This window comes from Phodopus roborovskii, unplaced genomic scaffold, assembly GCF_943737965.1.
Source record: "Phodopus roborovskii unplaced genomic scaffold, PHOROB, whole genome shotgun sequence".
NCBI classification, from domain to species: domain Eukaryota; kingdom Metazoa; phylum Chordata; class Mammalia; order Rodentia; family Cricetidae; genus Phodopus; species Phodopus roborovskii.
The window spans coordinates 6,888,697-6,910,328 of NW_026125397.1; the positions used below are offsets into that span (position 1 = coordinate 6,888,697).

General features: G+C 41.6%; 1 protein-coding gene across 2 annotated transcripts in view; it reads left to right on the plus strand.

Annotated features, from left to right (window-relative positions):
* Window positions 1–20,071, plus strand: part of Med23 (mediator complex subunit 23) — a 45,475-nt gene extending 25,404 nt beyond the window's left edge. For both annotated transcript variants that reach the window (XM_051175396.1, XM_051175397.1), the window contains 15 exons: window positions 413–555; window positions 2,032–2,206; window positions 2,817–2,980; window positions 4,987–5,111; window positions 6,036–6,241; window positions 6,329–6,509; window positions 7,740–7,910; window positions 8,423–8,639; window positions 10,850–11,086; window positions 12,758–12,923; window positions 13,568–13,640; window positions 14,752–14,966; window positions 15,829–15,949; window positions 16,809–16,940; window positions 19,250–20,071. In XM_051175396.1, coding sequence (XP_051031353.1) covers window positions 413–555; window positions 2,032–2,206; window positions 2,817–2,980; window positions 4,987–5,111; window positions 6,036–6,241; window positions 6,329–6,509; window positions 7,740–7,910; window positions 8,423–8,639; window positions 10,850–11,086; window positions 12,758–12,923; window positions 13,568–13,640; window positions 14,752–14,966; window positions 15,829–15,949; window positions 16,809–16,940; window positions 19,250–19,414 — 2,491 coding nt within the window. In that variant the 3' untranslated portion in view covers window positions 19,415–20,071. The remainder of the gene's footprint in view (window positions 1–412; window positions 556–2,031; window positions 2,207–2,816; window positions 2,981–4,986; window positions 5,112–6,035; window positions 6,242–6,328; window positions 6,510–7,739; window positions 7,911–8,422; window positions 8,640–10,849; window positions 11,087–12,757; window positions 12,924–13,567; window positions 13,641–14,751; window positions 14,967–15,828; window positions 15,950–16,808; window positions 16,941–19,249) is intronic.
* The last annotated feature ends 1,561 nt before the right edge of the window (window positions 20,072–21,632 follow it).

A 21,632-nucleotide genomic window follows, 5' to 3' on the forward strand; every position in this document is an offset into this window, starting at 1 on the left:
GAGCAAAGCCCCACTAAAGCCAAGCACTTGGGTCTTTGCAATAATTTATTAAACAATTTTGAGAAAATGTTTTCTTACTCCTCAACAATGCTTAGTTACCTATTTGAGAGGAGAAACAGGTCTTATACAGAAAGGTTGCTCTTCCCAGAGCAGAGGGATCCCTCTGTATTGAAACTACTATACCCCCAGTCCTAAGGCACCATGGAAACCTCCATTCATTTCCAGTAGTTCAGGCCATCACGACCAAATGTCCTACAGAGTTTAAACATGTTAAGTGAGCCAAGTCCAGTGGAACCATTTCATTTCAGAATCATAAGTTTGTTTATAAGTTGCCACTGACTAGAGTACTCCGTGTTTATATAGACACAATTTTTCATTTTGTTCTTTTTTTTTTTTTTTTTTCCCTCCTCAGCCTTATTCACAGCATTGCAACCAGAGTGATAAAACTTGCTCATGCAAAATCCAGTGTTGCCTTAGCTCCAGCTCTGGTGGAAACGTACAGTCGTTTACTGGTCTACATGGAAATAGAGTCTTTGGGCATCAAAGGATTTATCAGTAAGACAAGCTTTTCTGCAGTTTCTGATGATTAACATGTTCTGTAATTCAAGGAGTGCTCCAAGTACTGAGGATGAAGCAGTCATGAGGCCCTCTGCTGAGGACAGGCAGGAGCCAGGGAGTAAAGCAAGCCAACGAGAGATACACTGGCAAACAATGAGTGCTGGAGAGGAAGGCAAAACTGTGCCATCAAGGGTGCTCCCTAATGCCTGTCAGGACGGAAGCTTGTTTGGAAGCAGCTTGGCAGGAAGATGGCAGTATGCTAGGTGCTCAGATTGGCTAAGCAGCTTAGGGTCTCTCTCCCATGCAAATGAGTTCTTAGGGGCCTCAGTGCTGCGTGAGGTGAGTGCTGAGGCCGGCAGTGGAGGACTTTCAGACACGCAGGTGACAGAGCTAATGCTGAGCAGTTCTGCATAATAGCTACTCTCTAACTGGAAGCATGCTTGGGATTCATTTCACCGGGAGTCTGAATTTTAACCACCGAGACTCTTTCTACCTCAGACGGGAATCCAACTTTCTTTGCAGGGAAGAAAGAGTGAACAAGGAAAGGCATTAGCTTTTTTGTTTTGTTTGGTTTTGGCTTTTTTGAGACAGTGTCTCCTACATAGTCTAGTACAAGCTGGCCTCTCACTTTTTATGTTGGTGAACTTGACTCTGAACTTCTGATTCTTGCCTCCACAATGCTGGGATTAAAAGTACTTGCCACCACACCTTGCCTTTTTTTTTTTTTTTTTTTTTTTTTTTCCTTTAATTAAAAATTGAGTCTGGCCAGGCAGGGGGATGGCATATATACCTTTAATCCCAGTACTTGGGAGGCAGAGGTAGGTAGATCTCTGAGTTCAAGGCCAGCCTGATCTACATAGTGAATTCTAGGACAGCCAGAGGTATGAAGAGAAACCCTGTCTCCAAAAGAAAGAAAGAGAGAGAGAGAAAGCAAGCAAGCTACTGTTAAAATTGTGCTATTTATAATGGTATATACTTGTAGTCTCTGCTGAGGAGATTGAGACAGAAAAATTTCTTGAGTGTAAAAGTTCACTGCCAGCCTAGGTAATGGAGCCCTTGGGTTTAATTGCGGCCAGCATTATAAAAAAAGAGAGAGGAATGACTCTCATACTTAAAAGTTGGAAGCCGTGACTCTCTATGAAAATATTATAAAAGATAACTAAGAAGTGAGGCAAGTTGGAAGTTTGATGGGCTTTTATGATTTTGTTTGGTTTTGTTTTTTGTGTGTGGTTGTTTTCATTTAATTTTCCCATATTAACTTGAGCTTGACTTATCAAACTCTAGAAAGGAAAGATAAATTCAATGTGTAGGTAGGCTCTGAATTTTTCACCTCTACCAGTAGAACTATGCATGTACTTGTGTGTATATGTTTTTATGGTCATATTTTTGCATACATCCTGCGTGTGACATTCTTCAAATATATCCAAGTATGTCCCTTTTAGTAACTGGTGCCTGGAATTCTTGTTCTTCTAGGTCAGCTCTTACCTACTGTCTTCAAGTCCCATGCCTGGGGCATTCTGCACACGCTCCTGGAGATGTTCAGCTACCGCATGCATCACATTCAGCCTCATTATAGAGTTCAGCTCCTGAGCCATCTGCACACGCTGGCTGCGGTTGCACAAACCAACCAGAACCAACTCCACCTGTGGTGAGTGCTGCGGACTGCCCTTCCTTGAAGGATTTAGTCAGCCTGTGCTTTGAAGTGGGGGCTTACTCCCCCACCTTCTTTTTTTCATTTGCTGTAAAATTAAAGTTCTGTTTCTAGCTCTAAAACGGTAGTGGAATCCAAGTTTTTAATAGAAGTTAAGCTTCAAGTCATGGTTAAAGTGTCATTTTAATTTTGATTTAAATGAAAATATGTTTCAGATGGAAATCTGTAATTTGATGGGGGAGGTAAGACAGGGTCTTGTATATCATAAGCTGACCTTGAACTCATTTTTGTAGCCAAGGCAAGTTTTAAACTCCCGATCATCCTGCCTGAGCTTCCTAAATGCTGACCTAGCGGGTGTGTGCTACTTACCCAGTAAAGTGCAGTTACTGACATGCTGTTTGTCTATGAGGGGTTTCATCTAATGTGTAAGCTGTCTTTTGTCAGGTGTGTAAAGGTCAGCCACTTCTCACTGTAAAATTTAGCATCAAAAAGGGAGGCTTTTTATACCAAAGAAAGGAAATGTGTAATCTCTGTGCTTTCACATTTTAATAACTGTACAGTTGGACCTAAGTGCATGAATCTGAGCTGTGTTTCCTGCTGCTTTCAGTGTGGAGAGCACAGCGTTGAGGCTCATCACAGCGCTAGGGAGCTCGGAGGTCCAGCCCCAGTTCACACGCTTCCTCAGTGATCCCAAAACCGTGCTGTCAGCAGAGTCTGAAGAACTGAATCGAGCCTTGATCCTGACCTTAGCCAGAGCAACCCATGTCACAGGTAGAGACCATGATCCCATGTCACAAGTAGAGACTGTGTGAGTCACGTTAACAGATGAAGCGTGCTGCTCCTCTCAGGCCACAGTGGCAGAGTGTACTCAGGAGGTGCCAGTTCTGCCGCTCCATAAGATCTGTTAATATTGGAGGCTCATGGCACCATCATTCTAACTAAGGGTTTTGTTTCATAACTGCTTTAAAAATAATTTGAAATTCCCAAAGATTTTCTTTTTATAGATTTCTATCTATACATAAAGTATATTAGTGATTAAATTGGAGAGATTTTTAAAAGTAATTCATTTAAAACTAATGTAGCGTGTGACATTAACATAAGTAACATAATAAGGGAAAAAGTATTTCCTACAACAAAACTTGATTGAGAAGTGCTTTTGTTTTGGTGTTTCATTGCCCTTCAGTACCTGGTGTGAAGGAATATAGGTGTCTTCTGCAGTTTATTTCTGGTCATATTTATCTATTGCAAAATGGTGGTGTTGCTTTACTTAAAGTCAATGAAGAAAGTGCGGCCTCTCACCGACATGAAAGGGGTTATGTTAGCTGACTTTTCAGATAATCACGAGTGTCCTTTGTCTAAAGTTGGAAAGTTGCTTGAGGATGAGGCACAGTGAAATCCCTACCCTGTCCCTGACCTTACGTACTTCACCACACTGTGATCCTCTCATGATTTTTCACATTGAGGACATTTTTAATGTATGTTTGCAGTGTTCCTTTATGAATTGGTCATTTGGAAAATATTTCCTGAATTAAGTAGTTCTAGCAAATGTCAACACATCTCATTATAGTTTCATAACATTGTATTTGTTGATGTCACTATAAATTTCAAAAGACAATCTTTACATCTTCGAAAAGAATCACATTCATGGGGACATGAAATTTTCCAGTTCCTAATTTTCACCTGAAGCATCAGCTTTATAATTTCTAAAAGATCCCACCACTTGTTTCGCTTTAAGCAACAGGCTGACTATTAATTTTCAAGAAAGTATCTGATAAGTGTTTATCTCCATAACTATGGGTTTTTGTCAGATGCTCTTTACCTGAATTTGAAATTCCATTTAAAAAAGCAGGACTCATTCATGCGAACTCTTTCCCTTCAGACTCCCTGCACTTAAACATTCTAGAGTCCTTTCTGGTAACGCTAATATTTTTAAGTTATAGTTCATTAACAATAATCCTAGCAGAGACTAGTACTATCTGTCCTTGTTGAAATCAGGTGGTATAGAATAGTGCAACTGCAAATATAGTCTGGTGCCTTCTTTGAATTGTGCAGAGAGCCAGGCATTACACCTCCATACCTCTGAGAACATGCTAAGGATATCTAGGTATTGTTACTTCAGTAGCTTTGAGTACATCAAATCCTTGAAAGGACAACAGGGGCAGGTATAGTAGCACAAGCCTGTGATCCTAGCACTTAAAGGGTTGAGGCAGGAGGGCTGCAAAGGTGAGGTCAATCTAGACTTTATTTCAAGAGCCTATCTGAACAAAGGAAGGAAGGACGGACTGATGGGCAGACACTGGCAACTACTGACCAGCAAGCAGATCACACTCTGAGGGCTATTGTTTAAAAAAAGGAAAGAAAACGACACCAGATGCATTGATTTCAGCTACATTTTTGTAAACTGTTACTTTGCATAAGCAAGCATCTCTAATTTAGAGATTTACACCCGGGACAGGCAGAACATAACATTGTTTTCAGGCACCAAACGACATCTACTTCCTCAGTTCCATTCTCTTGGCCTAGTAAAGACCATGTTAAAAGTAAAAAAGAATCCAAAGTATTTTGTTGTCTCTCCACTAATTGTGTTCATGTTTTTTAATAAAAAGTTTAAGCCACTGCTGGTTATTTTCAGGGTAAGCAAGTTTAGGTCCTGCGTTAACACAGGTAAATAACAATGACTGCAGTGCCCTGAAACCCTCCACGTACGCAGCTGCTTTCTGCTTTCTTGGCATTTTGTATTTTGGTCATAGAGAGCTGACTCACATCTCTTTGTTTAGATTTTTTTACAGGATCAGACTCAATACAGGGAACTTGGTGTAAAGACATCCTTCAGACCATCATGAATTTTACTCCTCATAACTGGGCTTCACACACCCTTAGCTGTTTTCCAGCCCCTCTGCAGGTAATTTGGTTCTGAATTACATATTAATTACACACTGAATCTTTCTTCCAATCACAGTGACTTCTCGGGAATTAGTCTTGGTAACAGGTAAAGAAAATTGGCTTTCATTTCCTTTTTGAAAATGCTTTTACTTCCAAAATCTCTTGAGTTGCTTCTCATCCTACTGAACACTACATGTGTTTCTGAAAACATAATTATTATAGTTTCATTTTTAAAAGTTTTAGAATCTCACGAGTTTAAAAGGAGAAAAATATACTTTTATGAACTTCATAAAATATATAGATATATATTAAAATTGACTGTGTTGGGATTTTTTTTAGCCATGTAACAAAATCATAGCTGTGGCTTCATAATAAAGAGAAAGGCAAACCTCACGTGTCTTACGCTTCTCAGAGAAAATGTATGACATGATAGACAATGGTTTCTCCATGACTTGTAATGAAGCTATGGTGGTGGTTCTCACGTGGATGGCTCTGCAAAGCTTTCCAAGCTGCAGACTTCTGGATCACAGGCTTAGAGCCTCTGGTTGGCTGGATCTGGGATAGAGCCTGAGGACTGCTGGGTTCTTGTAATCAGTTTTCCCTGCAGAGACACTAAAATGGGTGTTCCGAGAAGTAGACACGTTTCTTTTTCTCCCCTCTTTTCCCCCCTCTCAAAGATTAGCAAAGTATGCTTGAAGTAACTTTGAACTCAAGCTTGCTTGGAATGTCTGTTTAGGAAGTACAGAAAAAGAAATGTTTGAGTTGCCAGTAGGCCAGCCTGTACATTTCCTAGTATAGATATTCAGGCCTTCATTACTGACTTACTCAAGGGTATTTAGTTTTATGCCACAACCAAATGCAGACCAGATTTCTCACCTCCATTTGTCTACTGTTGCTTTTCCTACCTATAGTCAGTGTCAGAAACTTGTGCTCTTCCTTTTAGGCATTCTTCAAGCAAAATAATGTCCCCCAGGAAAGTCGCTTTAATCTGAAAAAAAATGTAGAAGAAGAATATAGGAAGTGGAAGTCAATGACTGATGAAAATGAAATTATCACCCAGTTCTCTGTGCAAGGCTTCCCTCCCTTGTTCCTCTGTCTGCTCTGGAAGATGCTCCTGGAAACAGATCACATAAGCCAGATTGGCTATAGGTAAGCTGAAGTCTAGGCTGTCAGTCTGCTTGACAAACGTGTCATCCAAATATGAAGAGAGTTTAATTCTCACTCTTTGTCTTGTAGAGTATTGGAGAGAATTGGGGCCAGGGCCCTGGTAGCCCACGTGAGAACATTTGCAGATTTCTTGGTGTATGAGTTCTCTACATCAGCAGGAGGTCAGCAACTCAATAAGTGCATTGAAATTCTTAATGACATGGTATGGAAGTATAACATTGTTACATTGGACAGATTAATTCTCTGCCTGGTAAGAATAAACACATTTCTAAGCCTTCTCATCACTCTTTGATCAATCTGTGTGAAGGGGAGACCACATGCTGATTTCCTCTATTTGGCTTCAAAGAATTTAATGGATTTTTCCTGCACTCGGGATTCTTTAAAGAAAAAGAAATTACTGAATTCTTCACTCAGTATATATCCAATATTTAGTATTATATTCACAAAGGTACAAAAGTGAATAAAACAGATTTTTCTGGTCTTGTGATGCTTTGAAATATGAATGGCTGATTCTCAGAGGCTCTCACTGGGGTCAGGAAAGAGTAAAAAAAACATTGCATTTTTCTGTAGCATGCTAGCTAATGTAACCATTCACTTCAGTAGCCAGAATTCAGACTGTTTCCTGTTTATACCCACCATGTTCCAATTGCTCCTTTGCTTTTACCTATTAGTGTATTTCAAGCAAAGGGTTTTTTTGTTTTGTTTTGTTTGTTTTTTTTTTTTTTTTTTAGTTTATTTTTATGTTTTATGTGTATGAGTGTTCTGCCTGCATTTGTGCTCAAGTACCACATGTATGCAGTGCTCATGGAGGCCAGAAGAGGGTGTCAGATTCCCTGGAACTTGAGCAACAAGAAGTTGTAAGAAGCCATTTAGTTGCTGGAGATTGAACCCACATCCTCTAGACGAGTAGCCAGATCTCCAGATCTTCAAGGAAAATTTTAAGAAAAGACTGAATTAGTCTGGAAAATTATATATACACTTTTAAAAAATACAGTAGTGGCTGGGTACATTGGCACATGCTCATAATACCAGCAGATGCAGGGGAATTGTCACGAGTTCAAGGCCAGCCAGGACATGGTGGTAATAATATGCAGTGGCTTCGTTCATTAACATTGACCTCTTTCTGTGGACCATAAACATATAGGTAGCTGTAATGTAGTGGGAGGCCTGAGGTAAGGTGTGATGGAGGGAAAATATTGTCAGAAAACAATGGGTGTCACATTACCCTCAATGACGCATCAAGAGAAGGTTTACTATAAGGTGACATTCCTAGCCACAGGCATAGTGAACCACAAACAGTCCAGAACGGGTCCAGTCATCTTTAGAATTGCTGGGAAATTGGTTTGGGGTAGACTAGACATTAAAGAAAATTGTAATACTATTGAGATTTGCTGTCTTAAAATTTAGCCTGCCAGGTGGCAGGACCATACTTTTGGATAGATAGGACAATTTCTCTTAATTTTTCTGTTCATTTCCAAAGGCCATGCGTAGTCATGAAGGAAATGAAGCCCAGGTTTGTTACTTCATAATTCAGTTGCTGCTGCTCAAACCAAATGACTTCAGAAATCGAGTAAGTGATTTTGTGAAGGAGAATTCACCAGAGCACTGGCTCCAGAATGACTGGCACACGAAACATATGAACTACCACAAGGTACTGGCTCTAACCGGTGTTACCATGCCCTGCAAAGCAGCTATGGGGGGGTGTGGGTGGGCTGGCTACTCAGTTAGCTGTAAAGTTATGCTAATGAATAGGAATAAATTGTAACTGTACTTAGTTGCATATAAATTGAAAAAAGCTATAATAAAATTAATACAGTATGTCTCTAGAGGAAGCTAGGGTTTCACTGATTTGGGGAGCATATGCTTAGCCCATGCCAGTTCCCAGCATCAAAAAATCAAAGGTTCCTGTATTTTTTTTTAATTAATATTTTGATTTTATAGCCAAGTGGTAGTGACACACATCACTTGGGAGTCAGAGACAGGAGGATCTCTTGAGTTTGAGGCCAACCTGGTCTAAAGAGCAAGATCCAGGACAGGCTCCAAAGCTACAGAGAAACTCTGTCTTCAAAAACAAAACAGAAAGATTAATATTTTCAGTTTTGCTGTAGTTCTTTAAGCAAGCTTTTTCCAGGATATTCTAAATGTTTATTCCCTCACCCACAGAAATATCCAGAGAAGCTGTATTTTGAAGGTCTGGCAGAACAGGTTGACCCTCCTGTACCAATCCAGTCCCCCTATCTACCCATCTACTTTGGAAATGTGTGTCTCCGGTTCCTTCCGGTATTTGACATAGTAATCCACAGATTTTTAGAGTTGCTTCCAGTGTCCAAGTCACTGGAGACCCTACTGGATCACCTAGGAGGCTTATATAAATTCCATGGTGAGTTTGTTCACGTTTTAATTCCATCTGATACTTTTATGAGCAGAGAGTCTGGGCACTGCTGTGTGGTAACAGTGTTATGCAGGTTTTAAAGTGCTCAAAGATAGGCGCTGTGACATGATGGCAAAGATACAGTATAAGACACACAGCATGAAAATGTGAGTTCAGATCAGGGTGAGTTTATATAAACGAGATGTGTCTTGGCAGGCTTCTGAGTTACAACTTGACCTTTTGATGTAAACGATTTGTATGAGCAGGAGGGATAAAAGAAAATATGAGTCATAAGGGGCTTTTGGGGAAACCCTGGTGATAGGGGAAAAAGGCATATTGGAAGGAAAATTGCTTCATTGGACTGAATTAAGAATGTTTACCTGGGAGTTTCAAAATAAGGCTGGAAAAGGAAAATATACTTGACTGCATGATCACATTAAATGCCAGTTTGGGTTTTAAAGCCTGAAGGTGGTAGCCAGGTGGGAGTGTGGGAACCAGGGTTTTAGAAAGGTGACGTCAGGTGTGCATAGCACATCTTAGGAGGATGCCCTTTCAGGCTTCCTCACAGCGCTGGTGTGAATAGCCTCTCACAGCCTCACAGCGCTGGTGTGAATAGCCTCTCACAGCCTCACAGCGCTGGTGTGAATAGCCTCTCACAGCCTCACAGCGCTAGTGTGGATAGCCTCTCACAGCCTCACAGCGCTGGTGTGAATAGCCTCTCACAGCCTCACAGCGCTGGTGTGAATAGCCTCTCACAGCCTCACAGCGCTGGTGTGAATAGCCTCTCACAGCCTCACAGCGCTGGTGTGGATAGCCTCTCACAGCCTCACAGCGCTGGTGTGGATAGCCTCTCACAGCCTCACAGCGCTGGTGTGAATAGCCTCTCACAGCCTCACAGCGCTGGTGTGAATAGCCTCTCTCAGCCTCACAGCGCTAGTGTGGATAGCCTCTCACAGCCTCACAGCGCTGGTGTGAATAGCCTCTCACAGCCTCACAGCGCTAGTGTGAATAGCCTCTCACAGCCTCACAGCGCTGGTCTGGACAGCCTCTCAGCCTCACAGCGCTGGTGTGAATAGCCTCTCACAGCCTCACAGCGCTGGTGTGAATAGCCTCTCACTGCCTCACAGCGCTGGTGTGAATAGCCTCTCACAGCGCTGGTGTGAATAGCCTCTCACAGCCTCACAGCGCTGGTGTGAATAGCCTCTCACAGCCTCACAGCGCTGGTGTGAATAGCCTCTCACAGCCTCACAGCGCTGGTGTGAATAGCCTCTCACAGCCTCACAGCGCTGGTCTGGACAGCCTCTCACAGCCTCACAGCGCTGGTCTGGACAGCCTCTCACAGCCTCACAGTGCTGGTGTGCACTAGCCTCTCAGACAGCCACGGCTGTGACTGAGAACAGAGGAGTCAGGATCAGGACTCACTTGGCTGGTGCTTGCTCACGAAACCACTGAAACTATGGCCTTACAGCTGGACACTGGAGCATGATGCAGTAACCACAGTAGAGAAAAAGTGTCCCGTTGATCTACAGTGTCTTCCTTGAAAGTGAATGTATAACTGCTCAGAGTCAGTGCCCGGTTCAAGGAAGAATTGCCTGTAAGAACTGCTCTTTGGGTCCCGGAATGGGGTGTGCAATAGGTGTTCAGCGAAAGTCCCACCATGTCCAGAGCTGGCTCTAGTCTCAGAGCAAGCATTGTTGCAGTTGCCTAGGTCCCCGTCCTTAGGTTCTGCTCTGGTTTCTTGTTCTTTCTTTTATTACGAATGCAGGGTATTAGTCTGTACCAGGTTCTTTCTCCTCTTGCCTGTGTTAAGGTTGACTCTTAATGTCAGTACATAAAGACCTGCCTCTGCCTCTTACTGTAATCATCTTCCAGTCCTCTGTTTTTTTTTTTTTTTTTTTTGTTTTTTTTTTTTTTTTACTGTTTTAACCTTTTGCAAGGGGGAACAGGGCTGTAGTTGACGTCATTTTTTGCACAATAAGTTTACAGAGGTGAAATTGTTCACTCAGAATAGCGAACATCTTTAAATACTGTGTATATTAGTAGGACTCTTCTGGCTGACTGGGATTAAAGTACTCATTGTGTGTAGGTGTCCAGCACATGAAATAATGTCTCAATCTTCAATCTTCTTAGTTGTTTTCATGTAGTCTTGAAAGCACCCAGTTCTCTTTTAAACTGGTCAATAACCTGATGATCATAGTGACCTGTTTTCTTCTTGGCAGACCGACCAGTGACTTATCTGTATAATACTTTGCACTATTATGAAATGTGCCTGAGAAACCGTGACCATCTCAAACGAAAACTTGTCCATGCAATCATCGGCTCCCTCAAAGATAACCGGCCACAGGGCTGGTGTCTCAGTGATACTTACCTGAAGCATGCTATGAATGCACGTGAGGACAACCCATGGGTTCCAGAGGATTCCTACTATTGCAAGCTGATTGGCCGACTGGTAGACAATATCCTTTCTTCTGTCATGTTTCTTCTTTCTTTAGAAATAGTAGTATTTTAGCTTGTGAGACATGTTTTTAAGGTAATGTTTTATGTATTTCAAAACCACATTTTTGATTTTTTTCTTTGAACAGAGCCTCTGTGTTGCTCAGGCTGACTCAAACTCCTTGCCTTGAGCAATCTTCCTGCTTCAGCTCCCTCAAGAACTACAACTGCGAGTGAACATCACTACACTCAACCTTCAGTTCGTGTGTGTGTGTGTGTGTGTGTGTGTGTGTGTGTGTGTGTGTGTGTGTGTGTGTTTTGAGACAGAGTCTAACTCTGTAATCACAGCTGGCTTGGAACTTGCTGTGTGAACCAGGCTGGCCTTGGACTCACAGATCTGCCTCCTATGTGCTGGAATTAAAAGTAGCCTTGATGATTGTTACCTCTGTAAAAATTTTGAAATCTTAAATTGCATCATCATACTAGGTGGGAATTCTCTGTTTCTACTCACACTAAAGAACAGACTTTGTAGACATTTGTTCCAAAGTAGGAAGTCCTACTTCTGTTTCCTAAACTATGTCTTACAGTGCAGGTATGTAGGTGGAGTTTTTCTGTGTCCTGGCAATAGCTCCCAAATAAACACACGGAGACTTATTAATTATAAATGCTTGGCCTATAGCTTAGGCTTGTCTCCAGCCAACTCTTACAACTAAATTAGCCTATTTCTATTAATCTGTGGGCTATCCCAAGGCTCGTTTATCTCATCTATGAACTTCCCATGTTGTTGCTTTCACATTTGGCTCGAGACTCTCCAGACTCTGCCCTCCTTCCCAGCATTCCTCTGCCCCAAAAATCATGCCTAGCTATTAGCATATCAGCTCTTTATTAACCTAAGAGAACAATACATATTCAGTTGTACAAAAAGATTATTCCATAGCACAAGTGTTATTTACTCCTGGAGATCATTAGTTGTGTAGTTTAAAAAAAAAAAAAAATCCTTTAGAACCAGGTGTAGTAGCACATGCCCCTAATACTGGCACTGGGGAAGATTTATAAAAGTTAAAGGCTAGCCCAGGTTACATAGCAAGACCCTCCCCCAATTAATGAATTAAGTAAATAATAAATCTTTGAGTACTTTCAAAACATGCTGCCGTTAATAGACAGTAGTTAAACTTTGAACTTACTAACTGTAGTTTTGATGTTTTTATTTCTTTGGTTTGATTTCATGTGTATAGTTATCAGCACGTCTATACTGTGTCTATACCATACCAGTGTTGTTTTCCTAAACAGGAATATATTTCCTAAGATAAAAGAATTACACATTTAAAAGTAATTTTCATGTGACATTGTTCTATAGATGTAAAAGAAATAGCCTGAAGAAGCCTGGGGACAATGTGATCCTGTCCCCTGCTAATATAGTGTCTGTTTTAAGAGCCATCTGTATGAGTGACCACTTGTGTTTTATGGGTATTGCTCAATGTACTTCAGTCATGTCATACTTATCTTGTGTTTAGCTTATGCTGTTTATCCTGTTAAGTATTAATTGCAGTTAAATTCCTTCTTGACCATCCATAATCAGATAAGTTGATAATCAAATGAGATGCCTTCATTTAAAACATAAGATCTGTAAACATTATATAATTGTGTCATTAATCTCAGAATATTCTAATTGTTTTTGCCTTAATCGTTTGTACCCATGGCTGGCAAGTCTCCTGGACCCTTCCCAAACTGTGACTGGAGATTCAATGAGTTCCCCAACCCTGCTGCCCATGCTCTGCATGTCACTTGTGTGGAACTCATGGCCTTGGCAGTTCCAGGCAAAGATGTTGGGAATGCCCTTCTAAATGTCGTCCTGAAAAGGTCTGTGTCCTTTTTCATGTAGCAAGAGTCTGTTTATTTCTGAAGCTGTTACTGTCAGACAGACCTGTGCCCCAAATCGAGCACTGTGCATAAATCCATCTTTTGGTTCCCAGTCTCATCTCCATGATGTAAATGTAAGAGGATGAATACTGCTCAGATTAGGAAGAGCGAGGTTTGTTCACGTTGATGCCTCGAATTACCAGCTTGATAATTCATTTAGGACTAATGTTAACTTGTCGCTAATAAGTCTCTACAGATCCCCGGGGCCGGGGATATAATTTGGTTTTAGAGCACTTGTCTAGTAAGTGCTAGACAGCGGGTTAAGTCCCCAACTACACCCCAACCCCCACAAAAAAGTCGTCTTAGAAGATCAGCAAAAAGTGGGGAATAACGATTCGGAGAAAGTAGAAATAAGTTCAGATAAGTTTTTTCAGCCCCACAACTATTGTTAAAGAGGACACACACACAGGACTTATTTTTTTGTATTTTTTTTTTTTTCAATTAAATGTCCATGGTTGTTTGAAGTTGATCAATTGTGAACCTTCTTAATCACATTTGTTTTCAAAACAAGATCCTTGGTTAATCATATAAAATATTTTAATAATTTTACTTTTGTTTTGTTCTGTTTTTCTGTCTGCTTGTAGTCAGCCCTTGGTGCCAAGAGAGAATATTACAGCATGGATGAACGCAATTGGTTTGATCATCACTGCCCTCCCAGTGAGTTCCTAGCTGTGGTCTGTATATCCTACTGTACACCACATAGTGATGCCATTAATTCACTGTTCTCTGTCAACCCAGACAAATAGATATACACAGAGTGAGCCTACACTGGGACATCATGCGAGATAATAAACAGTTTCATTCTCCAGTCTTCCATACCATTTCTTTGTAAAGTTATGCTGAGCTGGAGATGTAGCTCAGCTGGTAGCGTGCTTGCCTAACACTCAGGGAGCCCGGCGTGTCAGGTTTGAGAACCAGCAGCACGTGAACTCGGTATAGTGACACACACCTTTAATCCCAGAGGCAGGAAGATTGAAGTTCCCAGGTCATCCTCAGCTACAACATCAGTTTGAGGCCAGCCTGTGCTACCCAAGACCCTTTCTCGACCCCTATACACAGTTATGATCACGACGACTATTCTTTTGCTACTCTAGTTCAGTTCTCAATGTATTTACTAGACTTACCAATCTCTGCCACTACCAACTCACCTAGCCAGCCTTCATTTCTTTCTCATACTCTGATCTATTTTTGGCCAATTAACATGTTATATATCCAGCCATCCCTCCTGCACACTGCTCACTGAGAAATGTTTTAGTCTAGTATGTTAGTAAATAAGACATTGAGCCAGAGTTCTTCCCCTATCTGTCATCTAGCAACTCTAAGCATGTAAAGACTCCCTTCTCTGACCTCCTCATTGTCTCTAGGGCTTTAAATAATGTTGATTAGCACCATGCTCTCTACTTTTGAGTAGCCCTGTGAATCTATGGTTTGTTACTGGTTTGTTACATGCTTTCAAAATATAATACAGATGTTTGTTTCTGTGTACCAGAATGTCTGTGTAGTTAATATTGGTAAGGTCAGTTTATTGCATGGTAAAATATCAGGCACTAAGTAATATGCTGGAGAGGTGCAAGTCAGTCTAGTTCCCAGGTCAGGCTGATCAATGCAAAGCCACTCAGCTATGTTTCAGAATGTCCCGTGACAGACACAAGCCAGAGAAAAGGAAACATTCAGTGGATGGGAAAGCTTAGTAGCATGTAAGCTTTGAGGTCAAATACTGGATACGTGGTATTTTTCCTTAACCAGAGTTCCCTCTGTTATTTTAAAGGAACCGTACTGGATTGTCCTCCATGACCGAATTGTGAGTGTCATTAGCAGCCCTAGCCTGACGTCAGAGACAGAGTGGGTCGGCTATCCGTTCCGCCTCTTTGACTTCACCGCTTGTCATCAGTCCTACTCAGAGATGAGCTGCAGCTATACCTTAGCACTTGCGCACGCTGTGTGGCACCATTCCAGCATTGGGCAGCTTTCACTCATCCCAAAGTAAGAGCTGGGGTCCCTGAAGTGCAGAGCAAGGGTTCCAGACAGTGGAGGCCTTGGTTAATCAGAAAACCTCTTTTATTTCAGGAGTGTGAGTGAGAATATCTGCTGTCTCATTTTCTTTCCAGAGTGGTTTCAAGAGGCTTAGTCAGACCTATGCTTTCCCCAGAGTGAACCACAAAATTTGCCCTTGGAACTGGGAAACTAGCCTGTCTGTTTTCAGATTCTTTTTGTGAACTATAAAATGCTATCAATTAGATCTAAATTTTATGAGAATGGCATTTTCATAAATTCTTTTTACCTTTTAGATAATTCACCTGTCATGTAATACCTGTACTTTAAGAATTACTTTTAAATCTAAAGTAATTTCTTTCAGTAATCTGTTAACTGAAAATAAGAGCCAGTCAGATATGCAGGATTAATTATGAGTATTATTGTTACCAGGATGGGGAGAAGGCCCAGACTGTAAGAGTATGTGCTTTGCAGACATGAAGACCTGAGTTCACATTCCCGGAGCACACACAAACAAACGCAGGCATGGCTACACGTATGCCTGCAGCCCCAGGGCTGGGGTGGCATGGGAAGCAGTGGGTCACTGGTTGCCAGCACAGCTCCAGCCTCAGGAATAAGTAGCATGACGAGACGAGCAGACACCCCATGTCCTCCTCTGGCCTCTGCACATACAGGCATGTACCCACAGACTACAGATACCACACCTACGTATACGTACACAAAAAGAGATGATGATGTCACCACAATTCAGTGGAACTTTTAAGAACATCTTAAATATTTTTTTTTAACATAATTCAAAGAATTCAACTGATTGAACTTCGTAAAAGATTTTTATTTTTATCTCCACCTTCAGGTTTCTCACTGAAGTGCTTCTTCCTGTGGTGAAGACTGAGTTCCAGTTGCTGTATGTGTATCATCTTGTAGGGCCATTTTTACAAAGATTCCAACAGGAGAGGACCCGTTGCATGATTGAGGTAAAGTGTCGTCTGGCTTTGCGTAAGTCTGAAAGATGTGTGTTCTGGACAAGTGTTTGTCACGGTGGAGGTTAGCCATGAGTGGTGACATCAGTTTCATAGGGCCTGGGAGCCACTTTCTGGGGTTTAATGTACCTGTCAGTAGTTTTGTGTCCAGTCCATTGAGCTCCAGATGGCAGGGGCAATTAGCTATCATCAAGGAGGAAGTCAGAGTTAGGGCACAGCCATGCATTTGAGAATTCAGTGACATTATTCACCCAGTCATGAGACTGGGTGAAGTCAAGCATTCTGACAAAATGAGCAAGAAGAGAGTTACTTAAATCTCAGGGGCTACAGAGATAGCTCAGCGGTTAAGAGCACTTAATGCTCCTGCTGAGGACCTAGGTTCAGTTCCCAAAACCTACATGGCAGCTCACAACCTGTAATTCCAGTCCAGGGGATCTGACTTCCTCCTCTGGCATCTTGGGTACCAGGTATGCACATGATGCAAATACATACACATGAACTAGACAATTTTTTTTTTTTTTTTTTTAAGTTAGCTAGCAAATGGAGCTAGGAAGCTACACTGGAAGCCTGTGCATCCCTGGAGTGCATTTATTCCAGAGACACCATCTAGAAAGGAGATCACACATCTAAGTTCTAAGAGGACACTAAATTGTAAAGAGGAATTCTTGGTAGGCCATCCTATAGCGTTGTGATCACACCCCGAGTGCAGGCTTTGTGTTAGTTCCTGTGTACATGCAGATACATGACCTGTGGCTGCTCTGTGCATGCGTGCCATCCTGTGTGCCAGTGTGAGAGCAGAGGCGTTCTGTTGAGTCATTGGTCATTTAAATAACCTGACACTATTTCTCCACAGATCGGTGTGGCATTTTATGACATGCTGTTGAATGTAGACCAGTGCAGCACACACTTACATTACATGGACCCTATCTGCGACTTCCTCTATCATATGAAGTACATGTTTACTGGGGACAGTGTGAAAGAGCAAGTAAGTCATTTTTTATTTAACTTTTTAATGATGTTTGACCTGTCAGACTTAAAAGGCATGGTGATAAACATTTTTGTTTGAATGAATATTTCAGTTTGGGTTTATTTTTGTGAGGTATCTGTTAATCTAACCTAAGACCAGAAGAGAACACTATTCTAGAAATAGCAGTAATAATAATAATAATAAAAAGAATCTCTTTGGCTTTCCACTGTGATGTTTGAAACAAAACATCTGAAAAACCTTAAGGCATTCAAGAGTGGTCTCGTGTGAGGAAACAGTGTGGTGTGTTTACAAGAGGGCGTGTGTTCTCAGTGAAGGGGCTGCCTTCCCTGCTGATTAGGGCGCACACACTGTGGGACTTTGAACACAGTGGCACCGCTAGAAGTCAAGCCGGGCTGGTCAAAAGATTGTCGTGCGGAGTTTCTGTAGAGCATGAGGGTTCTCAGTCTGAAGAACAAAACCCCAGGGAAGTGTTCCCCACCATTTGGAGGGTTCCACGTGGAATCACATGACACAGATGAGGTCTTTGTTTAATTGGAAGGGATGCACACAAACTCAACTCAACGTATGAAGAGGCACTTCCTGCTAGAGCTGGCTGAAAGTGGGAAAGATCCCCTTGGTCATACATGTGCTCCCCATGTGCGGGAAACCATCTGAGTAGTTTTGGGGTGTCAGTGTGGCAGACAGGTAAAGAGCACAGCCCCTTCTCAGTGCTCGACTGCTGTGCCCTCCCTTCGGGCGGAGCAGTTGTCAGGGTTAGTTCTGTTGTATTTTTCTTGTAATCAGCTCTATGAGCAGTAGAGAGCCACGGGTTTCCTTGTACCCTTTCCACACTTGAGTTTGTGGTTCTCTGAGCACATACAGCCCTCTGTCGGGGAGGATGGTAATTGCTGTGTCGGCTTATGCACGCTGCTCTGCAGGGCTCACTCTTTGGAGCTGAGACTGCAATAGCATGGGCGACTTTATGCCTTCACAACAATGTTGGGGATAAGAGTTTCCCTGGGAGGGAGGGAGGGAGGGAGGGAGGGAGGGAGGGAGGGAGGGAGGGAGGGAGGGAGGGAGGGAGGGAGGGAGGGAGGGAAGCAGGCTTTTTTTTTTAGTGTCTGCTTCTGTTAAGTCACAAAAAATGGGAGGACTGATGAATGCTTTTTAAAACCAAGATGTGTTCTTCGTATTTGGGCCTAAACTTTGACAGGGGTTTAAAGCAGAAGAAAACATTGCTTGCAGCATGATTCTTCCTCCTAAGATCAAAGAACAGAAAAGCTAAGACAGCTGGGAGACCTTGCGCTCATCTAAAAAACTCTAGAAGCACCTGATACTGTGCAGGCGCCGCTGGTTCTGTGTAATGTGTGTGATGAACCCAAGTGTGCAGTCAAGAAAGCGGCTTTGAGATAAATGTCGTAAATGTTAAGATCTACGTGTTCTTCCTGCTTGTGCTAGCATAGCATTTGGGAAGGATGGCGGAGTTGTTAGATGTTTACAGCTTCCAATGGGAACAGTTCTAATTGTGGCTAGCAGGATAACTGGGTGGGTAGATGGATGGTAAGTTCTTGAAGTTCATGCATAGACAGATGTGTACACACCACATGTACATATACATTGCACATGGGAGGGAGAATACATATGCCTACCTGCGTAAGAAAACTTGTATCTGTTTTTTGTAAACGTTCCTGAAGGGTCTCTGGCCAGCTAGAGCGTGGCAGGAGTGGCTCAGTCAGGCCTTGCCCTTCTCCCCCATTCCCTCTGCCTTGCTAAAAACCATTAGATACATTCCTAATGCTGGCCACCAAGGTCTGTTTCTTACTTGTCTTCATACTCCTCCCGAGGCTGACTTCTAAAGTCCAGCTATCAAAGAATTGAAGTCCAGCAACCACAAGTTCTCTTTGGTTCACCTAATTAACATGCCCAATTAAAATTAAACACCACATCCTAACCCAGGGTTTCCCCTTGTATCTTTACAAACTGTCATTTTCCTACGTGCTATGTCTGTCTCCTCTCTATCCAGAGGCAGTCCTTTGTCCTCTGAGACAAATAACTCCTGCTCCCTCTTCCTTGTCCCCTTCTTCTCTCTCACCGTCTGTCTCTTGTCTTTGTCCCTTGTTCCCTGCCCTCTGTCCCTCTGGGGCAAATGAATCTCCTTTGTGCTGAGAACTTGGCCTTGGGAAGCCTGAACTGATACATTTCCTTGGTTTTTTCTTCCCATCTGCCAACCCCCCTCTATGTATGGTGTGCTGTTGAAAACTGGAAGTCACTTCTGTAAAAGTGAAACTGTTCCATTTCTTTTTCTTAATTGTATTCTCATTTCTCAGGTGGAGAAGATTATCTGTAATTTAAAGCCAGCTTTAAAGCTTCGTCTTCGATTCATCACACATATTAGCAAGATGGAGCCAGCAGTGCCTCCCCAAGCCCTCAATAGTGGCTCTCCAGCACCTCAGTCTAGTCAGGTGCCAACGTCTCTACCCGTAACTCAGTGAGGCCGGAGATGCCGTGGTGCGGAAGAACGCATCGCCTGCAAAAGTGACTCCTAAATCTGAACACAGTGCACTGTGCTGATGTGACAAGAGCAGCCACCAAGTTCAGATTGGTTTACTTTGATTCAAATATTGGATCTCTTGACACCTTATAATTTCCTTCTCCCTGTTGTTATTTTTGTCTCTAAGAGACTAAATAAGCTACATGTTGGTCATATTCAAAACAATTTATTTGGAGGCCCTAGGAAAAAGGGGCCTCTCTAAGTGGCTTTTACCAGACACTCAGATTTCTTGTTTCAGCCATTTTTTTAAATTATTGTACGTGACATCTTCACATTTCATGTACATTAACTTAAAGACACAGCAAATGTAAAATGGACATTACAAACCCTTTTTTATGCAAGTGTCCTTTGCTGTGTCTTCAGAATAGAGCCTTTTATTAGTGAAAGGGCCTTATATTCACAAGAACAAATGAGGTTTTATATTGTTTTGTAAGTGGCTGTAAATTTTTATTGTAAATTTTCAATTTGCAAGTATTTCCAAATAAATGATGTAAAGTTTCTACCAAAGTAGATGAGGGTTTTGCCCTTGCTCTGAACTTTTTGTGTAAAATGACTCAGAAACCATGCAAGAAAATAACACCTGAGTTGTACCAGTTTCAATAAAGCCATTCTCAAATGTTTGATTCCCTGGTCTGTTTGTGGCTGCTTTTTCAGGTTCATACTCACCTGGCAGAAGATAGGACTCTTCAGCTTCTCTGGGTTTTAATAAATAGCCTCCCAAGTTTTAAAACTAGTATACATTTTAGCTCTTTAAGGTTTGTGTGATTTTTTTTTTTTTTTTTTCAGGTACTAGTTTAAAGGGAAATGGCATTTTGAAAACCTTGAAAGCCAGTAAAGTGGAATGAACAAACTGTGTGATCTCTGTAATGACATAGTGTGAGCACCTGCTGGGAACTCCTGGGCTGCCCTTCGTGTCTGCACTCAGAGTGCTGTAGCATGTTCACCTGGCAATCTTGAGTATTCTTTCTTTAAAAAATAAATAAATTATGATGGTAGATTAGCTACACTTCAGATCCTTACTATGAAGTATGTCCCTCCTAGACCTTTATTTTTGTAATTTATGTCCTTGCAATCACTAAATCTTTATTTGCCATGTGTGGCTATCTTAAAATACATAACAGTGCCATTAATGTTTCTAGGCTAATAAATATTCTTAATCTTCAGAAATTTTATAGTAGGAATGATTCGAAATGTTTTTCTTAACATGGCCTCAGTATATTCTTTGTACCTCAAGGAGATCCTAGGGTGGGAACATTTGACCCTGGCATTTATATTACTGTATATATTTGATATTGAACAGAAGAACGAAATGCAATCTTACCACTTTCTCAAGGGTGTACACATACTATTAAATTAGTTAAAAATTCAGTTTTTCCCTGTCTAGCTTAAAAATATGACTTTTTCTCAGGAGTTTTAGATTTATTAGAGACATTAATAGGAGCAGACATTTTGGATGTATAACTGGGGAAAGGAAATAACTACATGATTATATCTTAAAATATGGCTTGGGTGCTCATTTTCAAGGGATAACTGACCGCCCAGCACCACTCCAGTGATGGAAACAACTCCTCTGCTGTATGGTTAATAGCTGCATGTGGAACTGAATTTTAAATTTTTCTTAAGCTTTAGTGTAAATAACTGTATGGGTCTACTATATTGTACACGATACTTTAAAGGTGCCTTGTAATTATCTACAATTAAGTCAGTAAAACTTATTTTGAAGGCCATAGAAGCAATAATTAGGCTTAAACTCTAGGAGTACATGTGAAAAATAGATGGTCATGCCTTACTAACCCATAGCTGCTAAAACAATAAAAGTCCCTTTGTGTAGCTGATTGCATTACAGAGTTCCCTGCAGTTGCTACGTGCATGTAAGTGAAGGCAAACAGACATGGCTGCACATGTTCTGACTATGACACTACATTTTCATTTGTGTTCCCTCTTTGCTCAGCTTATGTAAAAGCCAAGGTGAGTTTCTAGAATGCCTGAGAGTTTTAGCTAATCAGGCATGCTGCCGTTGCAGAGTTGAGAGGCTGGTCTTTTCTTCTCAAAGCCTAGGCGATGTCAGTGGCACTCCCAATATGTAGTAGTAGCTCTTGGAAAAACAAAAACAACCAGTGATTTCTCTGGGTCCTGCGTAGATGTTTGTGAATCCCTTC